Source organism: Tursiops truncatus, chromosome 9 (assembly GCF_011762595.2).
Source record: "Tursiops truncatus isolate mTurTru1 chromosome 9, mTurTru1.mat.Y, whole genome shotgun sequence".
Taxonomy (NCBI): Eukaryota; Metazoa; Chordata; class Mammalia; order Artiodactyla; family Delphinidae; genus Tursiops; species Tursiops truncatus.
In genome coordinates, this window is record NC_047042.1 from 71132465 (window position 1) to 71156524 (window position 24060).

At 37.6% G+C, this 24060-nt stretch overlaps 1 protein-coding gene and 1 long non-coding RNA gene across 6 annotated transcripts in view; one reads left to right on the forward strand and one right to left on the reverse strand.

Annotated features, from left to right (window-relative positions):
* MDFIC (MyoD family inhibitor domain containing) overlaps nt 1–24060 on the forward strand; it is a 101635-nt gene that overhangs the window by 57444 nt on the left and 20131 nt on the right. For 4 of the 5 annotated variants that reach the window (XM_033863168.2, XM_073809854.1, XM_019925116.3 and 1 more), the window contains exon 4: nt 5338–5610. In XM_033863168.2, coding sequence (XP_033719059.1) covers nt 5338–5610 — 273 coding nt within the window. Of the gene's footprint in view, nt 1–5337; nt 5611–8124; nt 8165–8910; nt 9014–24060 lie in introns of those variants that run through there. The other variant, XM_073809855.1, reaches the window with a different exon arrangement.
* Nucleotides 1923–11331, reverse strand: LOC141279563 (uncharacterized). Its single transcript, XR_012334041.1, has 3 exons — nt 11190–11331; nt 10485–10659; nt 1923–2577 (listed from the first exon to the last, which is right to left on the reverse strand). It is a non-coding gene; the product is annotated as an uncharacterized lncRNA (long non-coding RNA).

Genomic DNA, 24060 nt, shown 5'->3' on the forward strand with positions numbered 1-24060 from the left:
CCCTTGGAGGGGAACTAAGGACACAGAAATAGAAAATGCCAGGAGCTTCCCGAGTGTGTGTTAGGATGCTGGGTCCACCCAGGGTCTGCACACTGGGAAAGGCTTGCATCAAGCTGATACCTGGCTGTCTAATAGCACATTTATTTTAGTTGATCTTAGCCTAAATTTAGATTATAACAATAAAGTAGTATAGTTTTGTCATATTAGTGCATATTGAAGTAAGAAACTTTTAAAGCTATTATTGTGTGTAGATGCATATTTTATGTATATATAATAAAACACTATTTTGTTATAGATATGTATAAATAAAGTCTGCGTGTGTGTGTGTGTGTGTGTGTGTGTGTGTGTCTGTCTGTCTGTCTGTCTGTCTCATAGTGACCGTGGAGTAGCATAGTACTTGGTACCGAATAAAAGCTTTGTGACTAACCCTAGGAAGAGTAAATTCGGTTTTAAATCCTAAGCATTTAATTTAGATTTTTTTTGTATGTGTACAACAACCATTTAAACTGACTAAATGGCATGAGAATTCTTTTGTAATTTTATTAAATCTGACTTGTGTAAAGAGACCAGCGACTGAAGACGATTTGCACATGCTAATAGATTATACGCTATAGCAGAATGTTGCTTTATATTGCTACTCCAGCAGCTGCAGTTTCAAGTATAGTTATTACTAGCTCCAATATCACCCAGTTTTTTTAAAAAAAAAATTTATCAAAAGAAGTTCATGCTATTGACTCATTACTCCCATATTTATTATTATTGAAAATCACTAGATCTAATTCTATTGGTTTCCTTCCTGATTGAAAACATTTGAACCTAGAAAGCACAGTATTTCTTAAGACATTTGTAACTATTCATCATGGATATTAAAATTACAATCATGGTGCACTGTGTGAACAATGATTAAAAAAAAAAATTCTTTACACATATGGTAAGCGGGTGACCAATGCTATCCAGGTTTGGAGATGCTGAATGTTCATATAACTGGTATTTGAAATTTTGATGTGTATTGCATTTGTTACTGAATATCAAGAATACAGTTTTTTGCTCATATAGAGTAAGTTTAAAATGGGGTCTTTTGTAGAAGCACCCATCCTGTTTAGAATGATATAACAGATGCTGAATGTTCACATATCAAACAAAATGCCAGGCTTCTGTAGAAAAGAGGTGTCAAAAAGTTTCTTTGTACCTTTAACGCATGTGATTATGTAGTACAAAATGCAGAGTTTGTAAAATTTCTTGAATATACAGGCAAAAAAATGAATAATTCAAAACAACTCATAAGTTCTACATTCTATTGTCCCTTTATAACGCAGGCAGAAGATAGCAGTGCACTCCCAATAGAGCTGAATTTGCACAAGTTACACCTCTGAAAATGCCAGATGGTCTATGGTCTACTTTTGAGAGCTGTCACATATGTAAAGATTTGAAAAAAGAAAGACAGCTGAATGAGAGCAGTGGATCATTAAAGGGAGAGTGAGGGTCCCTAGGCATCACTTGTGTTTTAAGAAGCATTGTGTCGTTTCCATATTAGTGTGCTTTTTTTTAAGCCATACACAACTTTTACACAATAAGGAAAAGAAATCTGTTTAAAACCAAGTAGTTATGGTTTAATCAGTCAGATGTTTCTGTTCTTTATTCAAGAATAAAATCACATTCCTGATTTGGTTTTAGTTGTACTTTTACTGTAAGATTTAATTCACATCTATGAAAAATGATCAATGAAGTTAAATGTCTTAAGATAATTCATATATCTAGGGTTTATCCAGTTTTGATTTGACTTATATATTGCATGTATCTGACAAAATCATAATGTTAAGAAACTGGAACGAAGAGATAATACTTGGTTACTTGACCCATAATACAAACTACACTAAAAATAATTAGGTGGCAGTGAAACAAAAATGAATGTACTATCATTTATCTGCCAACAGAAATAGATATCATTTTGAAGATTGAAATGTAGATAAATCATTAGGATATGTTTGAATATCACTCTGGCCATACCCAGTAATTTGCAAAAAGTCAATTTTGATAGTAGGAAAAGGTCAGACCTGTCGGTTTTAGAATTTGGTGGCAAGATCTGATGTCTTTTGCCACCTTTATTTTTACTTATGGAGAATGTTTATTACATAATAATTTTAAATTGATCTTGGATTATGGAATATGACAGCGCCTTTTTGATTGATAAGTCTCCCCAGCATCGGTCAGTAACATTTCAACTTAACCCAGCTCTCAGATTGCTTGAATTATTCTTTGCAGAGAAGAAGTGGCCCAAAACATTCCATTTATTTGGTGCGATTATTGGAAGGAGCTCTGAAAAGAACACCAAATTAGGTTTAACTGTCTTCTTTGGCATCCCGTTAAATACATATGCATAACTAGCTTTATGTTCAATAGCAGTCATTAGGATGTCATTCTAGTTGATACAAGAAGCTACAGGAGCAGCAAATTAATCTCTGGATTAAGTGATTGCACACCCATGAGAAACAGATCTTCTGCACAAGCCTTGATTGTTGATTTCAGTTTTGAGAGGGGCATGTATAGCTCGTAAACAGAGAAGTAACCTTCTTTTTTCTTTTCAGCAGAAGTTAGGAGAAAAACAGAACATTTTGATAAATTTTATAGCTGCTACTTTGTGTTATTCCCAAATAATAAATGTTTAGAAAACTATTCTCCTTTATCACTAAAAAACTGAATAACTCTAAGAGGAGTTCATATATTAGTTTTATAAATTGGGTATCATTGTTAATAGCCTTGGTATGAAAGGATGCTTTCATTAAGCAGAAAAACACCAAACTTTTTTTCTTACAATATGCACATTCATGAGTAAAATATTCTGGTATGTTAAGATGTTTTTCCTTAAGAGACATAGGATATGTGAACAAGAATGGAAGTAAACAATGTGTGCTGAAGAGTCACTCAAATGAAAGCTGTCTTGTTTGTAAAAAATATATACCAAGTCTTAGGTAGTCCCCAGATGACAGATAATTTGTCCATTTTAGACTTATCAGTGCCATGTATAACTGTTACAGTTTTGCATGCAATACTTTTTCTAAGTCAAAGACCTCTTAGTATTCAGATTTAATTTACATTTCCTAACTGTTCATAATCATAAACAGAAAAGACTAAAACAGCAGCTTCAGATTTTAAAATTCCAGGAAATTATATAATAGTAAAATTTGACACCGAACGTTTTTTGTTGTTGCTGTTGTTTTGATGAAATGCTATGATTGGTCACTCTGCTTAGGAGCTACACAAGCAAGGTAAATGTTGATTTTAAGAACCTCATTACCTAACCAATGTAAACAGATAACATTTTGGGTTGAGATCAGGGCTCTTAGCTGCAAAAAGCAGAATCCATTTTAGCTAATTTATAGAAAATAAATGTATTAGTAGCAATAGATTCTCCCAAGAGTTACACAGCCAAGGATCATGCCCATCCATTCCACGGGGCTTCCCTAATGAAAACCCCACTAATGCTGCACCCTAGGCCCACTGGTCTGCTAGGAAGTGGACACCAGACACCGCACCCACTGCCAAGACCAGCAAATGCCTTCTTCGCTGTCTGTGCGAGAGGCTCCACGACCCAGGTGTGGCTGCCATCTTGCATTGGTACTTCTGCACCTTCTGCACTTCTGCATACTTCTCCTTGGTAGAATGTAAGTCACGTATGTGCCCTCTAACTCAAGAGGAATGTAGGGAAGAGATAGAGCACGTTATCAAAAGCTATGGGCGTATTCAGAAATGCTGGGCAGACAGATGATCACTAGTCACCCGCTTGTTTTGTGATTTGTTGTCCAAAGAGTCAAAGTAGTTTGCCCTTTTTAGTGTCATGCTAATAAAATGTTCTTTTATAATTTTCTTTTAAGCTCTTCATATATAGACATTTAATCCATCTGAAATTTCTTTGTATGAGATACACGTGCATTTGCATGTGCACACATATACATTTTGGGGACTTTCTCTGCTGTTCCATTGGTTTATGTCTATGCCTGGGCCACCACCATACTGTCTCAGTTACTGTAGTTTTAAAATAAGACTTTATATCTGGTAAGTCAAGTCCCACATTTGTCTTTTTCTTCCTTAAAATTTCCTTTGTGATTCTTGTACTCTTACTTATAAAATTTGGGATCAGCTCGTCAAGTTCCACAAATAAGCCTTTTGGAAATTTTATGGGAATTACATTAAATAAATTGGGGAAAATTAACATATTATCAGAATGAACATTTATACTCTCTCCATTTATTAGGGTTTCCTTTTATGTCTTTCAGTAATATTTTGTAATTTTTGCCACGAAATCTCTGCCGCCTTTTTTCTAGCTTAATTCCTAGATACTTATAGGGTTTTTTGTTTGTTGGCTTGTTTTTCTTCTTTTGTTGCTATGAAGAGTTCAATTTTTCTTGCATATTTACTAGTTGCTTACTGTTGGCTTGTGGAATTTGGTTGGTTTGAATATGGTTCATCGTGTGTAAGTCTTGCTAAATTCTTAGTTTTTCAGAATGTACAGTCTCTTAGATTTCCCCTGGAATATTCAATTATGTACCCATCTCAGAAATTTTGTTTCTTCCTTTCCAGGACTCACCCCTGTTTTTTTTCTTTTTGGTGTTTATTGTTTTTGCCAGTGTAATGTGGCATAAGAGGGTGAAGGTGGGCATTGTTTTCTTGGTCCTGACCAAACAGGAGCACTTCTCCAGTGTTGACTTTTAATTTTGCTAGATGCGTTTTGCCAGATTAAGGAAGTTCTTTTCTATTCCTATCTTTCCATAAATGGTTTATTTTAAAATCAAATTAAAGAATATGGAAAAGGTTTTCTTCTTCAGAATTTAAAGTGGAATTAAAAAGAAAAACAACTATCTCGTTCTCTCTTATCCAGCTTTGATACCTGACCTCATTGTTCCTTGCCTCTTATCTCAAAAGGTAATTGAGCAGTTTATCATTTTCAGGGATATTGCTATAATACTGTTAGTCTATGGCACCTAAAAAAGGACCTGGGACTTAGAAAACAATCCACATTAGCTGTTGAATGAGTTTTGAATTAATGTTTTTCAAATTTGCAACTTAAATTTTTTAAAGGAAAAAAATACCTTTTTTTCTCCTCTTTTTATATCCCTTGTGGAAAGTCGCCCTTGATTGACCCCCTTCCCATTTTCCCTTTTAGTAATTATGCTTTCTCTATGTTCATGTTTATTCACGTTTTCCTTTTATTTTTTTTTTTTCTCTTCACTTTTAGGATCATGGGTAAAATCCAAGAAAGTCTGTTACTGAGTCTATTTTGATTATTTTCAAATAGTCATTTTTTTAACTGGATAAACTTTGCCTGTTTTCTTCACTTAGCCCAACCTCAGCGCTTGCCTCAGCTTCAAACTGCAGCACAGGAAAGTGAGGAGGAAATAAGCAAGATAAAGAACGGCCACCCAAGTCTGAGCAATGGAAATGGAATCCACCACGGGGCCAAACATGTATCTGCAGAGAATCGAAGACTTTCAGCACCCGTTTCTCAAAAAATGCATAGAAAAATTCAATCCAGCTTGTCTGTAAGCAGTGACATCAGTAAGAAGAGTAAAGTAAATGCTGTCTTTTCTCAAAAGACAGGCTCTTCACCTGAAGGTAAGTGTGAAATATATGCATATTTTATTTGACCAGATGTAAAATCATATTCGCGAATAATTATTTGATCAAGCAAACGTAAATGAAGAATCTTGCTTAGCCTCCAAACAGGAATTTTGGTAAAATGCAGCTTCCCCAAAGGAAAGCACAGGCCGGGAACGGAAGCGTTGGCCGCTGACATCCTGCTTTTAGATTGTCTTCTAGAGTGAACACTCATTACTTTAAATATGACTGCTATATTTCTTTTTTTAATACCACCTTTAAAAATACAAATACAACGTTTTGGTGGCATATGAATGTATGTATTTTTTTCATCCCTGATTCAATATGTTATGCTGTGGTTCAGAGATACCCGGTTGTATTTTTGTCTTGCAAATCAGTTTTTAAATATGCAAAACTAAAGCAAAGATTTGGTCATTTTCGTGCTTTTGCCAGGGAGTGGGCTAGGTAATCTCTGTTGCTTGAGGACCAGTATCTTCCAGCTACCAGTGCTGCCCTGGACAGCTCCCCTCCCCCAGCCCTGCCTCATTCCAAGCTCACTGTGGTCTGGCCTTTAGCGCCTTCCCTAGAGGCACTAGGCTACGTTCTCTGACCTCTCAGGAATTAGTGATTACCTTGTTAATTAAATACTATGAAGCTGGAAAAGCTTTTGTTTATTATAACACAAACCCATCTGGTGATGCTGGGTTTATAACCTACAGATTCCTTTTATAAAAATGGCGGTGGTGTTGTGTCAAAAAAAAGAATAGCTTTCCCTCAAGTTTAAGGTCCCAGATTTCTCCCAGCATATATGCATGTTCCTCTGCTCTACCTCTTCCCTCCTTTCAGCAGTTCGTGGATATCAAAAACTCGAATCTTTTTTTTTTAAATATATATATGTATTTTTTCTGGTTCAGGTATTGTGTTTGTGTGTGTATATATATACATTCATATAGATAAAATAGAAACTGTTTTTCTTATTCCCCTTACCTTTCTATTTTAATTATCATGAAATCTTAAAGAAGGGAAATTCTGGGGATGCTTCTGTGAAGTTGGCCATGCTTATTCATAGAGAGAGAAATTGAGTTGTAAATAGGAAATTGTATTGAGAGTTACCAGTAATGAGTGGGAGAAAGGATATTACATTTTTGGCTACAGGTGTCTCAAACTCAACTGAGGTAAAGTGTTAGGTTGATCAAATGATATGATAATAAATGGTCTGCATAGTTCCAGGTCAGTGACACTACTTTCCAAACTAATTAGATTGAAAGGGACATGATTGACACTTTAAAATGAGTTTGACATGTAAGCTGCGTGGTCATCTCTGAAGCATAGGTAGGCTGTTAACTAAACTGGCTCTCCAAGGAGTTGGGAAGGCAATGCAATTTTTGAGAGAGAATCTTTGCTTCTAGGTGATTGGGTGAAATAATTGAATGCAATTGAAATCTTCTTGTTTTATACATTTGACTTTTCTTATTGTGCCCCTAACCTCTAATTTGCCATTTGATATTTACTGATTTTAAATAATGGTAACATTTGCATATCCAACTTGAAATAGCTTATGGAATTTTTATAAAATTTGTTATTATTCACTTATTTTTAATACCATGTCTGAATTGATTTCTAATGGAAGAATGCAGCTTTGTAAGTAACATATGAAGGAAGAGGAAAACCAGTAGTTATATAAATGAAGTAATATAAATGAAATATAATTCTACTCTCCCTTCCTCTCTCCTCTTCCTTGCTTTTTCTCTACTATCCTCCTCTTCCCCACACTACAAAGGTGTGGATAAGGGAAGTCCCTTGTAATCCTTCTCTTATTACAAAATCTGTTCCAGATTGGATCGGGGGTATGAGGAGTAGGAAATGCCAGTGGAGTTGTCTAAACATACTGTACAATGTCCTACCCATTTACTTCACTCTTACGCTATTCAATTTAGCCTGATGGTAGGTTCCTTTTATTGTGATTGATTACTTGAACTTAGATGAAAATTCCATTGTCCTACTACATAGACATCTTCCTGCTTTTTGCTGCTATTTAAGGTTGTGCCTTCAAATTTTATTGTTTCTTCTGCCTTTCAGTTTTGAAGGAAAGTTTAAACAAACAAAAAGCACAGAACTGGTAGATGGCAAATTAAAAGGAAAAGGACCTCAGCTCTGCCACCAACTAGCTGGGGCACTTGGGTCTGGGGCTGCTTTTTTCTAGAAAATGCCTTGGATTAGATATCTAAAAGGTTAGGTTCGATTCCAGGATTCTGTGGTGCTTTCTTTATAGCAAAGCTGCTTGACTCTCAGAACAGGTCTCTTGCTGTATAGAATATGTGAATTCTGGGCAAGGAGAAATCTAATAACTGCTGATAGAACAGGGCAACGGGAGAAATTCTTTTTTAATTATTTCTTTTTATTGAAATATAGTTGATTTACAATGTTGTGTTAGTTTCAGGTGCACAGCAAAGAGATTTTTATATATATATATGTGTGTGTGTGTATATATATATATATATATATATATTTTTACATTCTCTTCCATTATAGGTTATTACAAGATCTTGAGTACAGTTCTCTGCGCTATACAGTAGGTCCTTTGTGTTTATTTAATATGTAGTAGTGTTTGTTTATATTTTAATTGCAAACTCCTTATTCCCCCCCCCCACTTTCCCCTGTGGTAACCATAAGTGTGTTCATTTTTTTAGATTCCACATATAAGCAATATCATATATTTGTCATCTATACATACGATATTTGTCTTTGGCTTATTTCACTTAGATGAACCTAGAGATTATCATACTATGTTGCTGCAAGTGGCATTATTTCATTCCTTTTTATGGCTGAGTAATATTCCATTGTGTATATATTTACATCTTCTTTATGCATACATCTGTCGATGGACACTTAGGTTGCTTCCATGTCTTGGCTATTGTAAATAGTTTCGATAAACAGAGATAATATCTGGATTTCAGGAGGCCTGTATGTCAGAACAGTAGGTCTTGAACAGGCTTGATTTGTGATACTATTAAAAATGGATAGAAATTATTTTTTAAAAAATCAATGGGGGATTTAATTACTAGACTTTTCTCATTTTATGTTTTTCCTTTTGTTTCACATTTTTCTTAAATCTTTGTCGTCTATGCCTGTTCTTATAGCAAAGTGAGCAAATGCTAGCAAAACAATATTCGCTGAAAACAGTTAACCTTGCCCAGATTGGCAATGTGTGTTTTTTCCTGGATAAATGGTGCTTGCGGTTATGATTTACAATATTGACAACCAGAGGGACATTGTTCTGGTTCAGATGGTGGAATTAAATGTATAACTCTTTCACAGTCTTTCATTAAGGGCACTAAGGGCTGCTTTGCTGACCAAGTTTGGAAAACACTGCTATGATGTGGGTCCATTGCTTATACAGAGGTAAGGATGGACCCAGCCACATAACTGGGTCAGTGGGCTGGTGGCATCTTTTCATATGTCTTGAACTGTGGGTTATTTAAGGCCTCAGTACAAATAGACATGTGTTTCATCAGGTTCTCTTTTTAAGCTATGTTGATTCATAGTTAGTTATGTAGGTTCATTCTGTATACCAGGTACTGTTCCACCTACTTCACTCACATGAACTCATTTAATCCTCCTAATAGCACTATAACTCTATGAACTGTATATAATTGTTTAATTATAAATGAGAGAACTGAGGCACAGAAAGGTTAAGTGAACCCGCCAAAGTCAAATTAGTACATGATAGAAATTGATAGAAATGAGACTCAACCCCAGATCATTCTGGCTCTATAGTCTATGCTCGAAACCACTATGGCATTTTGCCTTAAAGTTCTCTGAGGAAAAGGTAATTTAGTGGCCATTCTAACATCACATGGGACATTGATATCATTGCAGCTGTGGGTCAGGCAGGGATCTTCTGATTAGTAAACATTTGCCTTCTTTAAATTCTTCTAAAATTTTAAAAACAGTTCTCATACCTGTGTTCTGTGTCCATTTTCCTTCCCTACTAGATCATAAATTTCTGAAGAGACTGGATTGGGTCTGAGTCCAGTTTTTAAAAATTTACAGTGGTGTTCAGTACTATGTTTTATTCCAAACTACTTCCTTGAAACTAGCACTGGAAAGTTAAAATATGTACTCATATTCATTAAAAAAAAATGTTCTTTAAAAAAGTTCCTTTTATGAAATAGAGGGAAAAAACCCCCATGTGGGAAAATATTGTACATTTTATTTAAAGATTATTAAATTAGTAGATTTCTACTTGTTTTATATAATTAAATATTTTCATACATACTTCAATTTCCTGATTGCATCACCCAGGTAGAAAGTTTTAAGACTAAATGTTTAAGATTCTTGACCTTTGAAATAATTATAGTATAATTTAGTATCTTATAATATTCAAATTACCAAGGGTTTTCATTAGACGCTAAGATGATTTTTCTTATGGGAATAGTAAATCCTAACACATCTTAGGTGTGCCAGTTATAGCTGTATGTTTGTTTTTGTAAAAATTAAGTTTCAACGAAGATATTTTTGGAAAGAGATTTTTATACTTTTTAGGAATATTTGATTATACTTTTTAGGAATATTTGATAGTTAACATACTTCATATTAAAATATAGATTTAGTACTTATAGAGAAATTGCATATCCCATCCCAGCAGCTCATTGAACATAAATGCTGCACAAAAGTGTCAGGAGCATTGCATACATGGCAATATCTAAGAACAGTCTCGTTTTAAATCCTAGAGGCAGCATAGCCTGGTGATTAGAGCACAGACTCTAGAACCAGTCTTCTTGGGTTCAGATATTGGCTTTACCAGTGGCCCATGTTGTATCCTCGGGTAGGTTACTTAATCTCTTTGTGCCTCAGTGTCTTATCTGTAAAATGGGGATAGAATTAGTTACCTGTATCATAGGACGGTTGTGAAGAGGAGTTGAGTTGATGTTGCATTCCGTTGAGTTAGCATATACTTCATCCGGGCCAGGCTCTGCTGTTATCATCATCATCATGAAGGAGCACACAGGGAAGGAAGGGTCAGGAATGTCAGCTGTCTGGACAGGGCAATGCCTGGATGGAGACCTGAAGGATAAGACAAGGTTAGGGAGTTGAAAGAGGCATTCAAGGCTGAAGGGGGCTTGTGAAATAATGTATTTTGTTCAGAGAACCACAAATAGTATTTTGCTGAGGAGTCAAAGTAGCAAAGATGAGACTGGAAAGGACCAGTCCACAGGCAGCCTGGGATGCCCTGTTCTTCCAAAACTATGTAGCCAGATACTTACAACTTCTCTGAAGGACATCATTTTATATCACGAAACGTATTTCTTTTTTCTCCATGATGCAGAAATTCTATGGTTGCAATTATGTAAACCCAGAATACTGCGATGTGTTAAGCATCTGTACTCTGATTGCCTTTATAATCTTTTTGTATTTTAGTAATGAACTATTACCATAGATAAAACGATGAATTGGTTTTAGACTTGTTGAGCTGGGGATGCTAACAAGTTCTTTAGGAAAGCTTTGGACCTATAGAGAGGGACTTAAGCCCAGTCCTCCCATTTTACTCGTTCTCTCTGCTTCCCTTTCTTTAAACTAGTCTCTTGGCTTCTTACCTTTCCTCGGTCTTGTTTTTAGACTCCTGTTCCTCTTCTTTTCAGTGCATTTCCCCTTGCATTCATAGTGTAGCCGTATTTCGCAACTACCATAGGGACAGGCATCATGTCACCAGTAGAAGGAGTACAGCCATGACCGGGAGGCAGTCTGGGTGGGGCACACAGCCTTCAAAGGAGATATAGCACAACTGAGCAGGACAGTTTGAAAAGCCCACTAGGTGATTCAGATAGATCCCTCCCCCTCCTTCCTTGACCTCACCATTTCCCCTTCTCTCCTCATCATCTGCAAACCCTGACTTAACTCCTTGCACTTGAAATTGTGCCTTCTCTGCATGCTTGAAGTTCCCTGCACACATGGTTAATGACACAGCTGAATGCCTTTGCTGCTCATTTTCCCTCATCCTGGAATGTTCTTATAACTTACTTTGCCTTCTTGACCTCTACACATTTTTTTCAGAACTCGAGCATCATCTCCTGATGCCCCAGTTTTGGGCTAATTGCTCTTCTTTTGGGTCCCCATCGTATCCTCCAAATACAAAATGATACTGGAGTTTGTTTCTTTTACTCTCTGTCTTCGGCACTAAAATGTAATCTCATTGAAGGCAAAGATTCTGTTCTATTCATCTTTTAGCTTCGAGCACACAGCCTAGTGCCTGACTTATCATAAATGTTGAAACATAACATTTTCCAGGTAAGGAACATAAATTGGAGAACATAGATACTTATTCTTTAACATTTCACAGACATTATGGTTGAAACCTCAGGAACTGCTGAAAGCCTTAGGGGAGATAAAAGGGAGAGCAGATATTTGAGCTAAAAGAAAGGTAAAAAAGAAACTCAGCTGAGGCAAGGCAGACTTGGAACTCAGAACTCCTGTATTCCAGCCCCATCAGGTTTTCTCATTATTCCGTATGGTTTTTCAGTCAACTATACGTGCCCAAATCCTAAAACCATAAAAAAAAAATTAGAAAGGTAAACTTGGAATTGAATGGTTCATTCTTAGTTTTAATAGTATTATAAAATCTTATTCACTTTTTCCCCCATAAAAAATTCTCTTGTAGAAGTACTAATATTTTAGTGGAATGATAATAATAGGACTTCATGATGTGACCATAGTATTATAATCTGAGATTCCAGAAACAAGTTTCCTGCAACTTTGGCAAGATATATTGCTGCATCCCTCAAAATACTTAACTTGCTTGGATGATGTTGTGTTTTGTTTTGTTCTGTTTTCTCAGGCACAGTGCCTTCCATTCCATGTCAGAATAATTGTGTGGGAGAAAGGTTTAGAATTCTGCTTGCTGATGCAATATTTGCCAGTCCAGTGGAAAACAGGATTTTAATAAATTTCATTGCTCAGCCAGCAAGCTAACTGGAACAACAGTAACACAAAGAGAAGGGTGTTTGAATGTGTGTGTGGAGAGCAGGCATGACCAAACTTGACTGTGTTACTCTGCACATATAATCATTGCTTCTTATTTACTTGAAGGATTGAATCAATCAGCTGTCCTTAAAACAATTATCTATCAAAGTATTTATAAGTGCTAAGTGTTACTTTAGGACCAAAAGTAAGTATTTAAGTACACTTCCTTTTGAGTTTAGGAAAATAGGTTAACTTTGTAATTTATGATCTACAGTAAATTATTCTCATATCCATGCATTTGATGAAAAGCAAAGATTTTTACAAGGTTCTGATATATATATATATATATTTGACATTTGAAACATAGAAACGCCTCAAAATATGCCTCAAATCTTGGAGTGCTTCTTTTCTAATAACTGACAGCTTTGTGGGCCATGTTAAAGAAGAGATAGACACAGCTAGCCACTGCATGTGGACTCCACCTATGGTGTTTTGGTTTTGTAGGCACGCTTAGCCCACTGCTCTAACAATTTAAATTAGCTTAGCATTCACTCAGGAGATGGGTGGGGAGGAAACAAAACAATGGAGATACAGATAGATTGGCCAGGAAGCACTGGGGTGTGGGGTAGCTGAGTGAAGAGACTGTTTAGAAACCCAGCTTCAGAATAATAGGCTAAGTGGAAAGAAGAATTGCATAAATCTAATGACCCTATTAATATATCCAGGTTTTAATTTTTTCTTTATCCGGTGATGGTAAGTTTAGGTGATGTTTTATTAGGTGAAACAGTAACAGGTAGGTGCAGCAGCCAGGCTTGTCCCAGGTTACTCAGATTACAGTTTGTTTTCAACCCCAAGAGGTGTACCAGGTGTGGGCAGTGAAGGTTTTCTTTAGGGTTTCAGGATTGAGTTTAAGGGTTCTGGCCCAGGACTAAAGCTGAATAGAACTGAAGCAGCAGTCAGATATGCGTTCTAAGCAGGACTGCCATTCATCGTCTCGTTCAACTAGTTGGGAAAACGAATAGAAATTAGGAAATCATGAAGAATAGCTGAATATAGTTTGAGGCTGACCATGAGTTGAGTTTTAGACCTGTTCAATTTCAAATAATGCTATGCAATCCAAGAACATTTGGAAGTATACCACTGGAGCTTCAGCGAAGGAGTTAGGGGCAAGCATACTAAGTTTATATTTGTTCTCATAGAGGGGATACTTGAAACGATGCATCTGGATGAGAGTTCTCAAATAGAGATTTAAGAGCAAAGGTTGCATGGCTGAGAACTGAGTGACTCAGGGATCACTGACAGGTAGCCAGCTTGGTGGGATGGGAGCGTGGATCCAGCTTGAGCACTTGGGAGACAGTCCCATGGAAAGTTCAAACTTTTCTCCAGCGGTGACGTCAGAGTGAGGCCGTGGCACTGATAAGATAGCCTAGGGGAGAGGTCAGAAAGAAGAGAAGAGGAAGATGATCTGGCCCAGAGGAATCAGTAAGAAAGGTGAGAGAAGAAACAAACTGGAGAGGGTGGTGTCATGGAGGCCAGAGAAGAAATGTTTTAACTCGAGGAAGAGGCCTGCACCCAATATTGCCCCAGTTATTGCTGACAGCCTCAGTGGGATGAGAACTGAAATAATTCTGTTGGATTTAACAATGTGGATGTCATTTGATGACCTAATTAAGAGCCATTTTTATGGAGAAGCCAGAATGATGGGGGTTGTGGTTGAAACACACTGACGACAATAGCTCTAGAAAGGCCAGAGTCCACGGAGGGTTGTTTTGTTCTAAGATGGGAAAGGTTTGTGTGTGTTTACATTTGGATGGAAAAGATCCTGGAGAGGGGGAAAGGTTGAAGATTTAAGAGGGCAATAATGATACCCTTATTGACAAGCCAGCATGTCCTTTCTTTAGAGTTTAGATCTAGAGTTCAGTATACTGAATTATGTAAGTGCACATCCATTATCAAAGCATGAGAACTGAGTAATCAGAGAAGCATTTACTGAATTGTTAACCTAGGTAACTCCACTCTTTATGGGTTGTACGGTTGATTAATCTTAGAAGCTTTTTGAGTAACTTCTATGGAATACGTTGGTATGAAGAAATGATTAAAAAGCCTATCAAGTCCCCACTCGTACCTCATTCCAGGAGCGTTAATTGCATTTGAATGGAAGACACTGACAGGGCAGACATTTATGATTCTGAGTTCCAAATTCCTGACTTGTGTTTGGGACCATAAGTTGATGGAAGTTGATAGCTTCTTATACTTTAGATTGCTAAGGCCCTTGATTGAATTTAACCATAGCTTTGACACACAGTATAGTATAAGACAGGAAATAGAACGCAAACACGCAGTTAAAGAGTTAGAAGAAAAGTGTAGGAAACATGAGTAAGGAAACTACTGCAGAATCCAGTAGCTTAATTTTAAAATGTTTTGAAAGTATATTTGTGTTTTAATGTGGTCTACTCTTCACTGAATTACTATCACCAGCAAAGGCTTTAAAAGGTTAAGACAATCAAAATTCCAATTAATTTAATTGTGATAGTCTCTTAGAGATTCTGATTATATTTGGTTCGTGGGCTTCTTTGAAAATCCAACAACAGTTATGATTCTTTCCCTCAGGTTTCTAAGGTAGTAACAAAATCCTTAAGGTAGTATCAAAATCCTGTTAGAGCTTGTGTTATTCCTGAAGGTAACAAAAGACCCTGGATACCTTCAGCTGTCTTATTCTAAAATCAAATATCTCTAAGAACTAAACAGTGAAGTGAGGAGCAGAGCGTGGGGGACCTAATGAGCCACTGTAAGGATTTTGATTTGAGCGAGGTGGGAAGCCAGTGACAGGTTTGAGCAGATGACTGACATGACCTGACTTACCATTTTTAAGTATCACCTGCCTTCTGTGCTGAGAGTAGACTCCAGGTACCCAGTGGCCAAAGAAGGGGGGCCTGCTATGTGACTCTTGCAGTAATTCAGATGGGAGATGATGGGGTTGGATCAGGGTGGCAGTGGTGGAAGTGGTGAGATATTGTTGTATACGGATGTATTTTGAAGGCAGAGTAAGATTTCTTGAAGGATGATATTTCACTGTGAGAGAAAGACAGGGGTTAAGGATGACTCCAGGTTATTTGGCCTGAGCGGTTGGAAGTATGGATTTACCATTAACAGAGATGGGAAGAACAGAGTTTGGTTTGAACATGTTGGACTTGAGATGCCCATGGTCGTTCTAAGTGGTGATGTGAAATAAGTGGTTGGATAGAGGAGTTTGGAGGTGAGAGGAAAGCTCTGCATCCTGAGATGTTTTGTGAGTCATCAGGGTACAGAATGTTCAGTGGATGGGATCCCCTAGGATTTTGGTTCTCAATTCCAGCACCTGGGTACCTGGAGTAAGAATTTCTGGGCAAAGGGAGTAGGATGTGCAATATCACTCTGGGTATAGACCCCAGAGGATCTAATTCATTTGGAGTGGAGTGGGGCCAAGGCATCAGCATCCTTTAGAAGCTCCCCACGTGATTCTAATATACATGTAGGGTTGCGAACTACTGCCCAGGAAGTTGATTAGTATTCCAAGAACTGAGCTATGGACCAGTCCAATGTGTAGGCATCAGAAAATGAAGAGGAACTGAAAAAAATGGGATGAGTAGTCAGCAATGGAGAAGAAACCAATAAAGAGGGGGCCACTTGGAAACCAAATGAAGAATGTATTTCAAGATGGAGGGAGTGATCATGTGTCAAATGGCAACTGAGAAGACCAGTAAGATGAATAAGAAGTGACCATTGACATTGTCCTGTGAAGGTTATTGGTAACCATCATACTTTTGGTGTTGTGAGGGGGACAAAAGTCTGATTGAAGTGGGTTCTAGAGAGAATGAAAAGAGAAAAATTAAAGATTGCAAGTCTAGGCTACTCTGTTCAAGGAGTTTTCCTAGAGGAGAATAGTAAAAGGGCTGTGAGCTAAAGGGGAATATTTTTAGAAATGGGATGTATTGGTCGAGTGTTACTGGTAATGAGCTAGTAGAGGAGAAGAAGTTGGTAGATTCTGCAGGACAAGGATGTCCTTGAGTAGGTGAAGCAGAAGAGATCCATTAGAAGGTGCCTATTGTAGTTATTGATTTCTGTATCTATTTCTTATCACCCCTCTCAGATTTTAGATCATTAGCAAAAAGTGGCCACATTTTTTTGTGTGTACGTGCGGTACGCGGGCCTCTCACCGCTGTGGCCTCTCCCGCCGCGGAGCACAGGCCCTGGACACGCAGGCCCAGCAGCCACGGCCCGCGGGACCCCCCCCCCCCCCGGACCGGGGCACGAACCCGTGTCCCCTGCATTTTGCCATTATCTTTTCCAGTGCCTTCTTTAGGAGCCTTACACATATGAGGCACTTTGTATTTATTTAACCGGTGATCTTTCAAATGACCAGTAGGAGTTGACATTGTGGATTTGCAGTTTTGCAAACCTTCTATCTAAGAAACTATTTTATCATTTGTAATTATCATTTGTAATGATGTAAAGTATGCTAGAAGTTTCCATTCATTTTAGAAGGATTTCAAAATATTATTTCCTAGTTATAATAATAGCACTAGACACTGCATAATACTACAATTCCCAAAGGAAGAAGTTTTTGGGAAGAGATGCAGGATGTTTTGAATCTTCTGACGAAAACTGACTGGTGACTCATTAGTCTCTTGTAGTTTATGAAGAAAAATAGTATCAGAGAGCATTGTTCACTTAATATAATTTGTCGTCAAATATTAGAGGTGACCACCTAGGGCAAAACTTTATCTTAGATGCTCATGACAAATCAAAACATTTTCGTTACATTTTGTGTTTCACCTTAGCCTAAATTTTTACTTTAGCTAAAGTGTTTTTCACTTTTTAAAAATTAGTTTCATTTTTAAGGATAGACGAATAAAAATATTTACCTCAGCTGATGAACTGAAGAAAATACTGATGTATCATTTGTACCTCAGTTCACGTCTAAATGCCATGTGGTCTGCCCGTTGACAATCTGGAGGAAAGAGAAAATTCAGAATTTTAAACCTAAATAGATTATTCACATACCTTTGTCTTTAACTAAAACTGTTTCAGTAATACTATATTTTTTTATTGTTATCTTTGGTGCTGTTGTAAATTTCCTTCTTTTTCCCCAGTGTTTTATTATTAGATTTTTTTTTCCCAATTCCTTCCTTGGTGAGCCTGCCACCGCTCTCTCTATACACTTAAAGGATCTAGTGTTTTATTGGCTAAATAGACACTAAAATGTTTATGAATAGAGAACTGTAATATTGGAGGGAAATAAACTTTGAACAAAGAATTTTTGAAAAAGAAGATTCTTAAGGAACAGGAACACGTCTAGAAATACGTCTGCTTTGTACACTCATCAGAGAAGCTTCCATCTTTAAAGATCTGGCCTGCGAGCCCAGAATTTTGGTTATCTTATTTTGGTTGTTATTCTAAAGCATACCTTCTGTATCTTTGTCCACCTGTCTGTCAGTCTTTCAACACCCTGCCTCCTCATTTCTTTTTCTTACTTTCTGTCTTTCCTCCCTCGTGACTCATTTCAGTTAGAACTTTTGCCTGATTTCACTCAACAATTTACGCAATTTAGAGGAACTCAAATGGCAGTGATTCATGACATTTTCAATAAAAATGTTTTAATACTCTTTTCAGACAAAACTATCTGAAACTATTCTTAGTTTGTATGTTTGTATCGGTATATAGCTTAAAAGAAGCAACTCCCAAATTCTCTAAGACCCAAGACTTTAACGGTGATTCTTTTCTAGGTTGAATTAGATTCTCATGATATTTGAGTTGATTTCTTTTCTTTCAGAATACATAGTTACTTTTTTTTTTTTAAAAAACCGCATTCTTAAATGACCCTGCCTGAGTCCTAAAACTAATTGAGGTAACACAAAAACACTAGCTTCTCTTAGAAGTTTTCTCATTAATTTTAATACTTACATATAGTGTTAAACTATGACAGTTTTGAGGACCTTTTATAGTTAATTTATATAACTCTCAACTAGTATAGTATGAAATAGGATAGAGGGGAGCTCGTGGTATAAAGTTGCCATATTTCTGAAAAACTCCTGTAAGATGAAAAATGTTTTATATAGAAGGGTTCAGTTGAATACACAAGGAAGCTATTTGAAAGATCCACTTACAATCCTCCAGTTCAGGAGTTCTTAGCTTTGAGGGGAGCCCATGACTTTGATGGGGAAAAAAAAAAGTCCACTTAATGTCAGTAACCTCTAAACTTTGAAGGAAATGCTAAATTTTCCTTAATTATAAATGAAAGCAATAAACTTAAGTAGCGTTAGTAGTACCTGGGACTGATATTTTTACATTACATTACAGTTATTTCAGAAATCATGAAATATTATTTATGTTAGTCACTACTTTAAAATTATAGTAGTTATGAGATCATCTCTAGATCTTGTTTTTAATGTGTTAAAAAAAGCACATATTTATCTCAACTTTTAATACTATGATAACTATTCCAGCATAATTGGTTTCCATTGAAATCTTTTATATTTCATTTTACACATTTAAAAATATTAGTTCGTGTCATGGCACTTGGAAATAAACAAGGATCCCTGCTCTAGCTCCCTTTGCATCCTAAGCATTCTTTGTAGTATAACATTCTTCGTAGTATAAATTTCTTTTGTAACATACTTGTCTTGTAAACTTACATGTCTGTGTGCAGTTTTCATAATGCAGAGGACACATTTTCGTAAATAGCTTTTTAATTTTTGCTCATATTAAATTGAGGACGTATTCAAATTTCTACCTTAAAAATTATATTAAATAGTAAATCCCTAAGTTACTGTTGTACTTATTTTTACATTTTAATGATATTCTTTTACCAAGGCATTATCAGCAATACCAGGACACAGAGGCATGGAGAAAATTAACTTCATGGTTTTGCCTGCCACCATTTGAATAATCTTAATGTAACTCTCCATAACTAAGTATGGGAGAAAACAGAGGAAAGAATCAAAGTCAACAACCTGGTGAAAAATGTTTCAGACTAATCAGTCTTCCGAAGGGATTTTAATTGATATACAGCAGAGTGTGGCCTCAGGCCCCTTCCCAGCACAGGGCCTTTGTAAGTTGTACGGGCTTCCCTACTTCTTGTACACTTGACAGAAGGGAAAATGGAAGGTGGTAGACCTCTCTCAAGTGGATATAGGAAGCAATTAGAAGAAAAAAAAATCGAAAAATTATAAAAGTTTGCTCAGGGAAATTAATCGTTTCCTATTTTGAAGGGAAGAATATTCATACAAATAAATAGTAGTTGTCTCCTAAAGACTGAGAAATCCAGGAGTTTGGGGGAAATGCGAAGATAATTGAAAGAAAAGAGCAAAATGGATTAATATCCTACTTTTCCAACCATGTATTAAACCTGCCTAAATTTCTACTCTGACTTCTCTTGGGAAATCAAACTGGAGGAACCGGCCCTCTTGGGGAATAACATCCCATAACATAACATAATTTAAAGTTGACACTAGAAGTTGAAGTTTATTTTTTTTCCTAATAATTATGCTCAGTGAGGGATGCAGAAATTGTATTTTGGAATGACAGGAGAGTAGTTACTTTAGAAAGAACTTTTTAACGTCTGTGGTAGCTATCTCCTAGAAAATGTGTTCTGTAGAGTGGTAGGAGAAGTGAAAGTAAACCCAAAAGGAATCTTTGCCTCAGGCCCTACAAACGAATTTCTTCAAGTCAACAGGTATTTACTAAGGGTCTGCCATGTGCCCAGGCTTGTGCACTGAATTCTGTACAGCAGTGCAATTTTATTCTTTAACCTAGTGCCTTTGATTACTGTTGTTACTTTTTAAAAAACTATAGTTTTAGTCAGAAATAAATATGAACATACTGGCTCTTGAACCCCAGTTGACCATTTTATTATATATATATATATATATATATATATATATATATATATACACACACACACACACACACATAATAGTATCTATATGATGGCATTTAATATATATGCAAACAATATACATTTAAATATATTCTAATATATTCTTTTTATATGTATTTGGAATATATATATATATATATATATATATATATATATATATTTGGATCTCTTGACGAGTCTCGTAACTTGCTTGAGACCCTGTCATTCTGACATACTTGTCTTTCAGAACCCCAAATCTACACTGTCTTTTCACCTTCTCTCTATACCAAGGAGCTGAACAATAGTGAAGAAGGCTTGATATCCATAAAAAGCACTGTCACTACCCATGTGTGGTCTTGGGTCTCAACTGGATTCTCACAGACCCTCAGGTACCAGGATCCAGCAGCAAACTGTGCAGACCTGCCCTCTCCCATTTTCCACAATGACTGCTTCATTTTGTTGCTACTCTTTCAACAAAGCTCTCTGAAACTTGCCCTCACTCTGCCTGGGGAGAGGAGGCCATCCAGCATTTCCTCAGTATCTCTCCACCTCGAGCCTCTCCCGCAAACTTACCTAAACTTACCTAAATAATCTGAACCTGTTTTTACCTCCCATCTCAAAGGAACAGATGGCTCCCTTCTGCTGCAGCACATCCTGTTACTGCAGGTCCTGCCATCCACTTAGTCCTCTGAGTACCCCTTCCCATATTGTTTTAACTCTTGCAATTACGCAAGTCTTCCCTGTCTCACAGCATATATGTTGTGAGCTTATCCAAGTGTTTGTGTATGTCTCTTTCTCAATTCTGCGTCCCTTTGTAGTGCTTCCTCAGGTTTTTCTTTCCCTTCACAGATTTCCTGAAAAGCTATCTGCATTTGTAGTCCCTACTTCTCTATTCAGTCGTCACTCCTTATCTCACTGCTATTCATTTCCATCCTTGAAAGTTCTCTGGCTAAACAGAGCTGACACCAGAAATATTTTTCTCTCTTGCTTCCAACGCACATCCCTTTCCTGGAGTTTCTGCTCCCTTGTTAAGTGCTCAGTCCTTTCCTTAAATGCTGTTGTTCCCTTGCAGCTCTTCTCTTTTCATTCGGGACATTCTCCCTGGGCTACTTGATTTTACTCACTCTTAAGAGTTTCAGGCACGCCTTACTCCCTAGCCCAGCTCTATCGCAATCTCCAAACTAGTGTCTCCAGCCACCTCTTGGACATCTCTATTTGAGTGTTCTCAGGCTTAACCTGTCTTACATTCAAAATATTTTTAACAAAACTCTTTTTCTTCCTCTATTTCTTTCTTGGTCAATAGCTCCAGGAAGTCACACTTGACTCTTCTCTTCCCATCACTGCTTCTCCAGGGTCTTATCAACTCTTACTAATCCCACCTTCTTTAATATTCCTCAGAGTCATCCTGCCTGACCCACACTGATACCATATTATTACCACTGATGCTGTCCCTACCTCCTCATTTCTGAAATAGAAAATTTAAGGCTTTCTACCTGGGTTTCCTGCTCCAACAATACCGAGCCACTCTTATCTCTAAAACTATCATCTTCTTGTCTGTGTGCCTTTGCATAGCCTCTCCACTACCTGTATCCATCTTTGCTTTCTCTTCACCTAACAAACAAACAAACACATGCTATCTGACCATCTGCTCCTGGGACTTAGCTGGCTTGGAGTCAACTCCTGTTCAGCATTAATTAACTTTCCACTGTGCTTTGACCTTTGTGTTAATCAAGCAATGGCTCTCTTCAAGGCCAAGAAAAGACCCTGAGCTTTAAAATCTACTGTTTGTTTATAGATAATAGTAGGTTGTATCATCATAGAAACGTAGTGCTTGAAAAGAACTTGGAGATCATTTTCCCCCACATTCTATGCATATGGACACTGAGTGAAATGACTTGCTCAAGGTCACTGAGCCTACTAGTGACAGAGTCAAGACTAGAAAACAGGGTTTAATTTTCCAGATCCTAATACATAGGATAATACTTGGCTGTCTGTGCCACTCATGAAGATGGCAGGGTGATCATAAATGGAAACATCTTTGGTTTCGATGAGGCTTCCAGCAACAGGGAAATAACGTTCTTGGGGGCACAAAACCAGACGTACAAACAGCAACCGCCACCACTTACAGCATTTCTTTTGGTAGTTCTGCCATTTGCTGCCTGAATTGTCATAGTAGGTAATGAGCTGTGACTCAGGGAAACCTCAGCCGGGGGTGGGGGGGGGGCGGTGGCCCTGATGAAGTGCAGAGGATTGGGAAGCAGCTAAGTAAGAGGGTTTTTATCTTCTTTTACACAATTTACAGTATTATAACTAACAAGGCTACACAATTTTTTTTTGTATGAGAAGACCAGGTTTATATGCTGTTGTCGATTCTAGAGTATTGCAAACAACAAGATCATACATTTTTCTTGGCTCTGGAGTTTTTTGTACGCTAAATTAAGGTGGAGGTATTTATATCTTATAATTTCAATGTCCTGTTCATCTAAGACTTGTAATGGTGCCTTAAAAAAAAAATCAGATGGTATTAACAGATAACATGGGTGGAGAGAGAGCGATGTGGAAAGAGGAACAATGGCATCACTGATTCACAAATTAATCCCATAAATAACAGGATTTACCTCCTGTGCACAGCTTTGAAATGTGCTTTGGTATCTCATTTCGCCCTAACGTTTTACTCGGCTTGTTTCCCTTCATCTTTCCTGCAGTGTCTGTTGACTGCTGTGCCTCTTTGGTTGGGGCCTGGCTTTTCTGTCAGGGCCAGGGAGCACATCCTGGGCCTTCTCAAGTGAGGCTCCTCCTGCCTGCGTGAGGCCTGTGCGTCCTGCTGGGGGTGCTGCCCTGCCTCCATGGGGGCCTGCAGGAACAGTCACTGCTGGGGCCGCTCAGCCCTTTGGACTCTTGCTAAGGAACGCTCAAGTGCCTGGAGCGTTGTTGTGCCTGACCCCAGCCTTGTGTGTACTGTCAGCTTCCTCTTAGTGTGTTTGTTTACTCCCACACTGCCACAAAAACTTCGTGTCACATGGCCAACCCTGGGTGCTCTGTAATAGTCACTGATATTAGCCTAAGAACATTCTACACAGGGAGAAGGTGATATAGGAAGATCCTGAACTCACCTCCTCCCAAAGACACACCAAATCTACATAGTGGACAAGTTCCTCTTTAAAAAGAACCCTAAAAACTAGCTGAGCAACTCCTACACATCAGGCAAATGAGAAAAAAAACCCACATCAAAGAAGATAAGAGAGGCTGAGACACAATCTCACCGTAAACCCCACCCCTGGTGCAGTGACGCACCATCAGGAGAGAACTCAAAACCTGGAGTTTCTCCCTGAGGGTGAGGGGTTTAAACCTCACATCAGAGACACCAACTTTTAAGACCTGCAACAGAGAGATGAGCTCCCAAAACATCTAGATTTAATTACCAGTGGGACTCGTTTCCGTGAGACCAACAAGGCTACAGTGACTGAGAAACAAGTCTTAAAGGGCTTGTTTGCTGTGACTCACCTGTCACCTGGGACCAGTGCAAAGACAACCAATCGAGAGGTACCAAACATTATGTGAAAGAGACTTATTTGCTTAACTTAAAGTATCAACCTGAGGCGCAGGCTTCT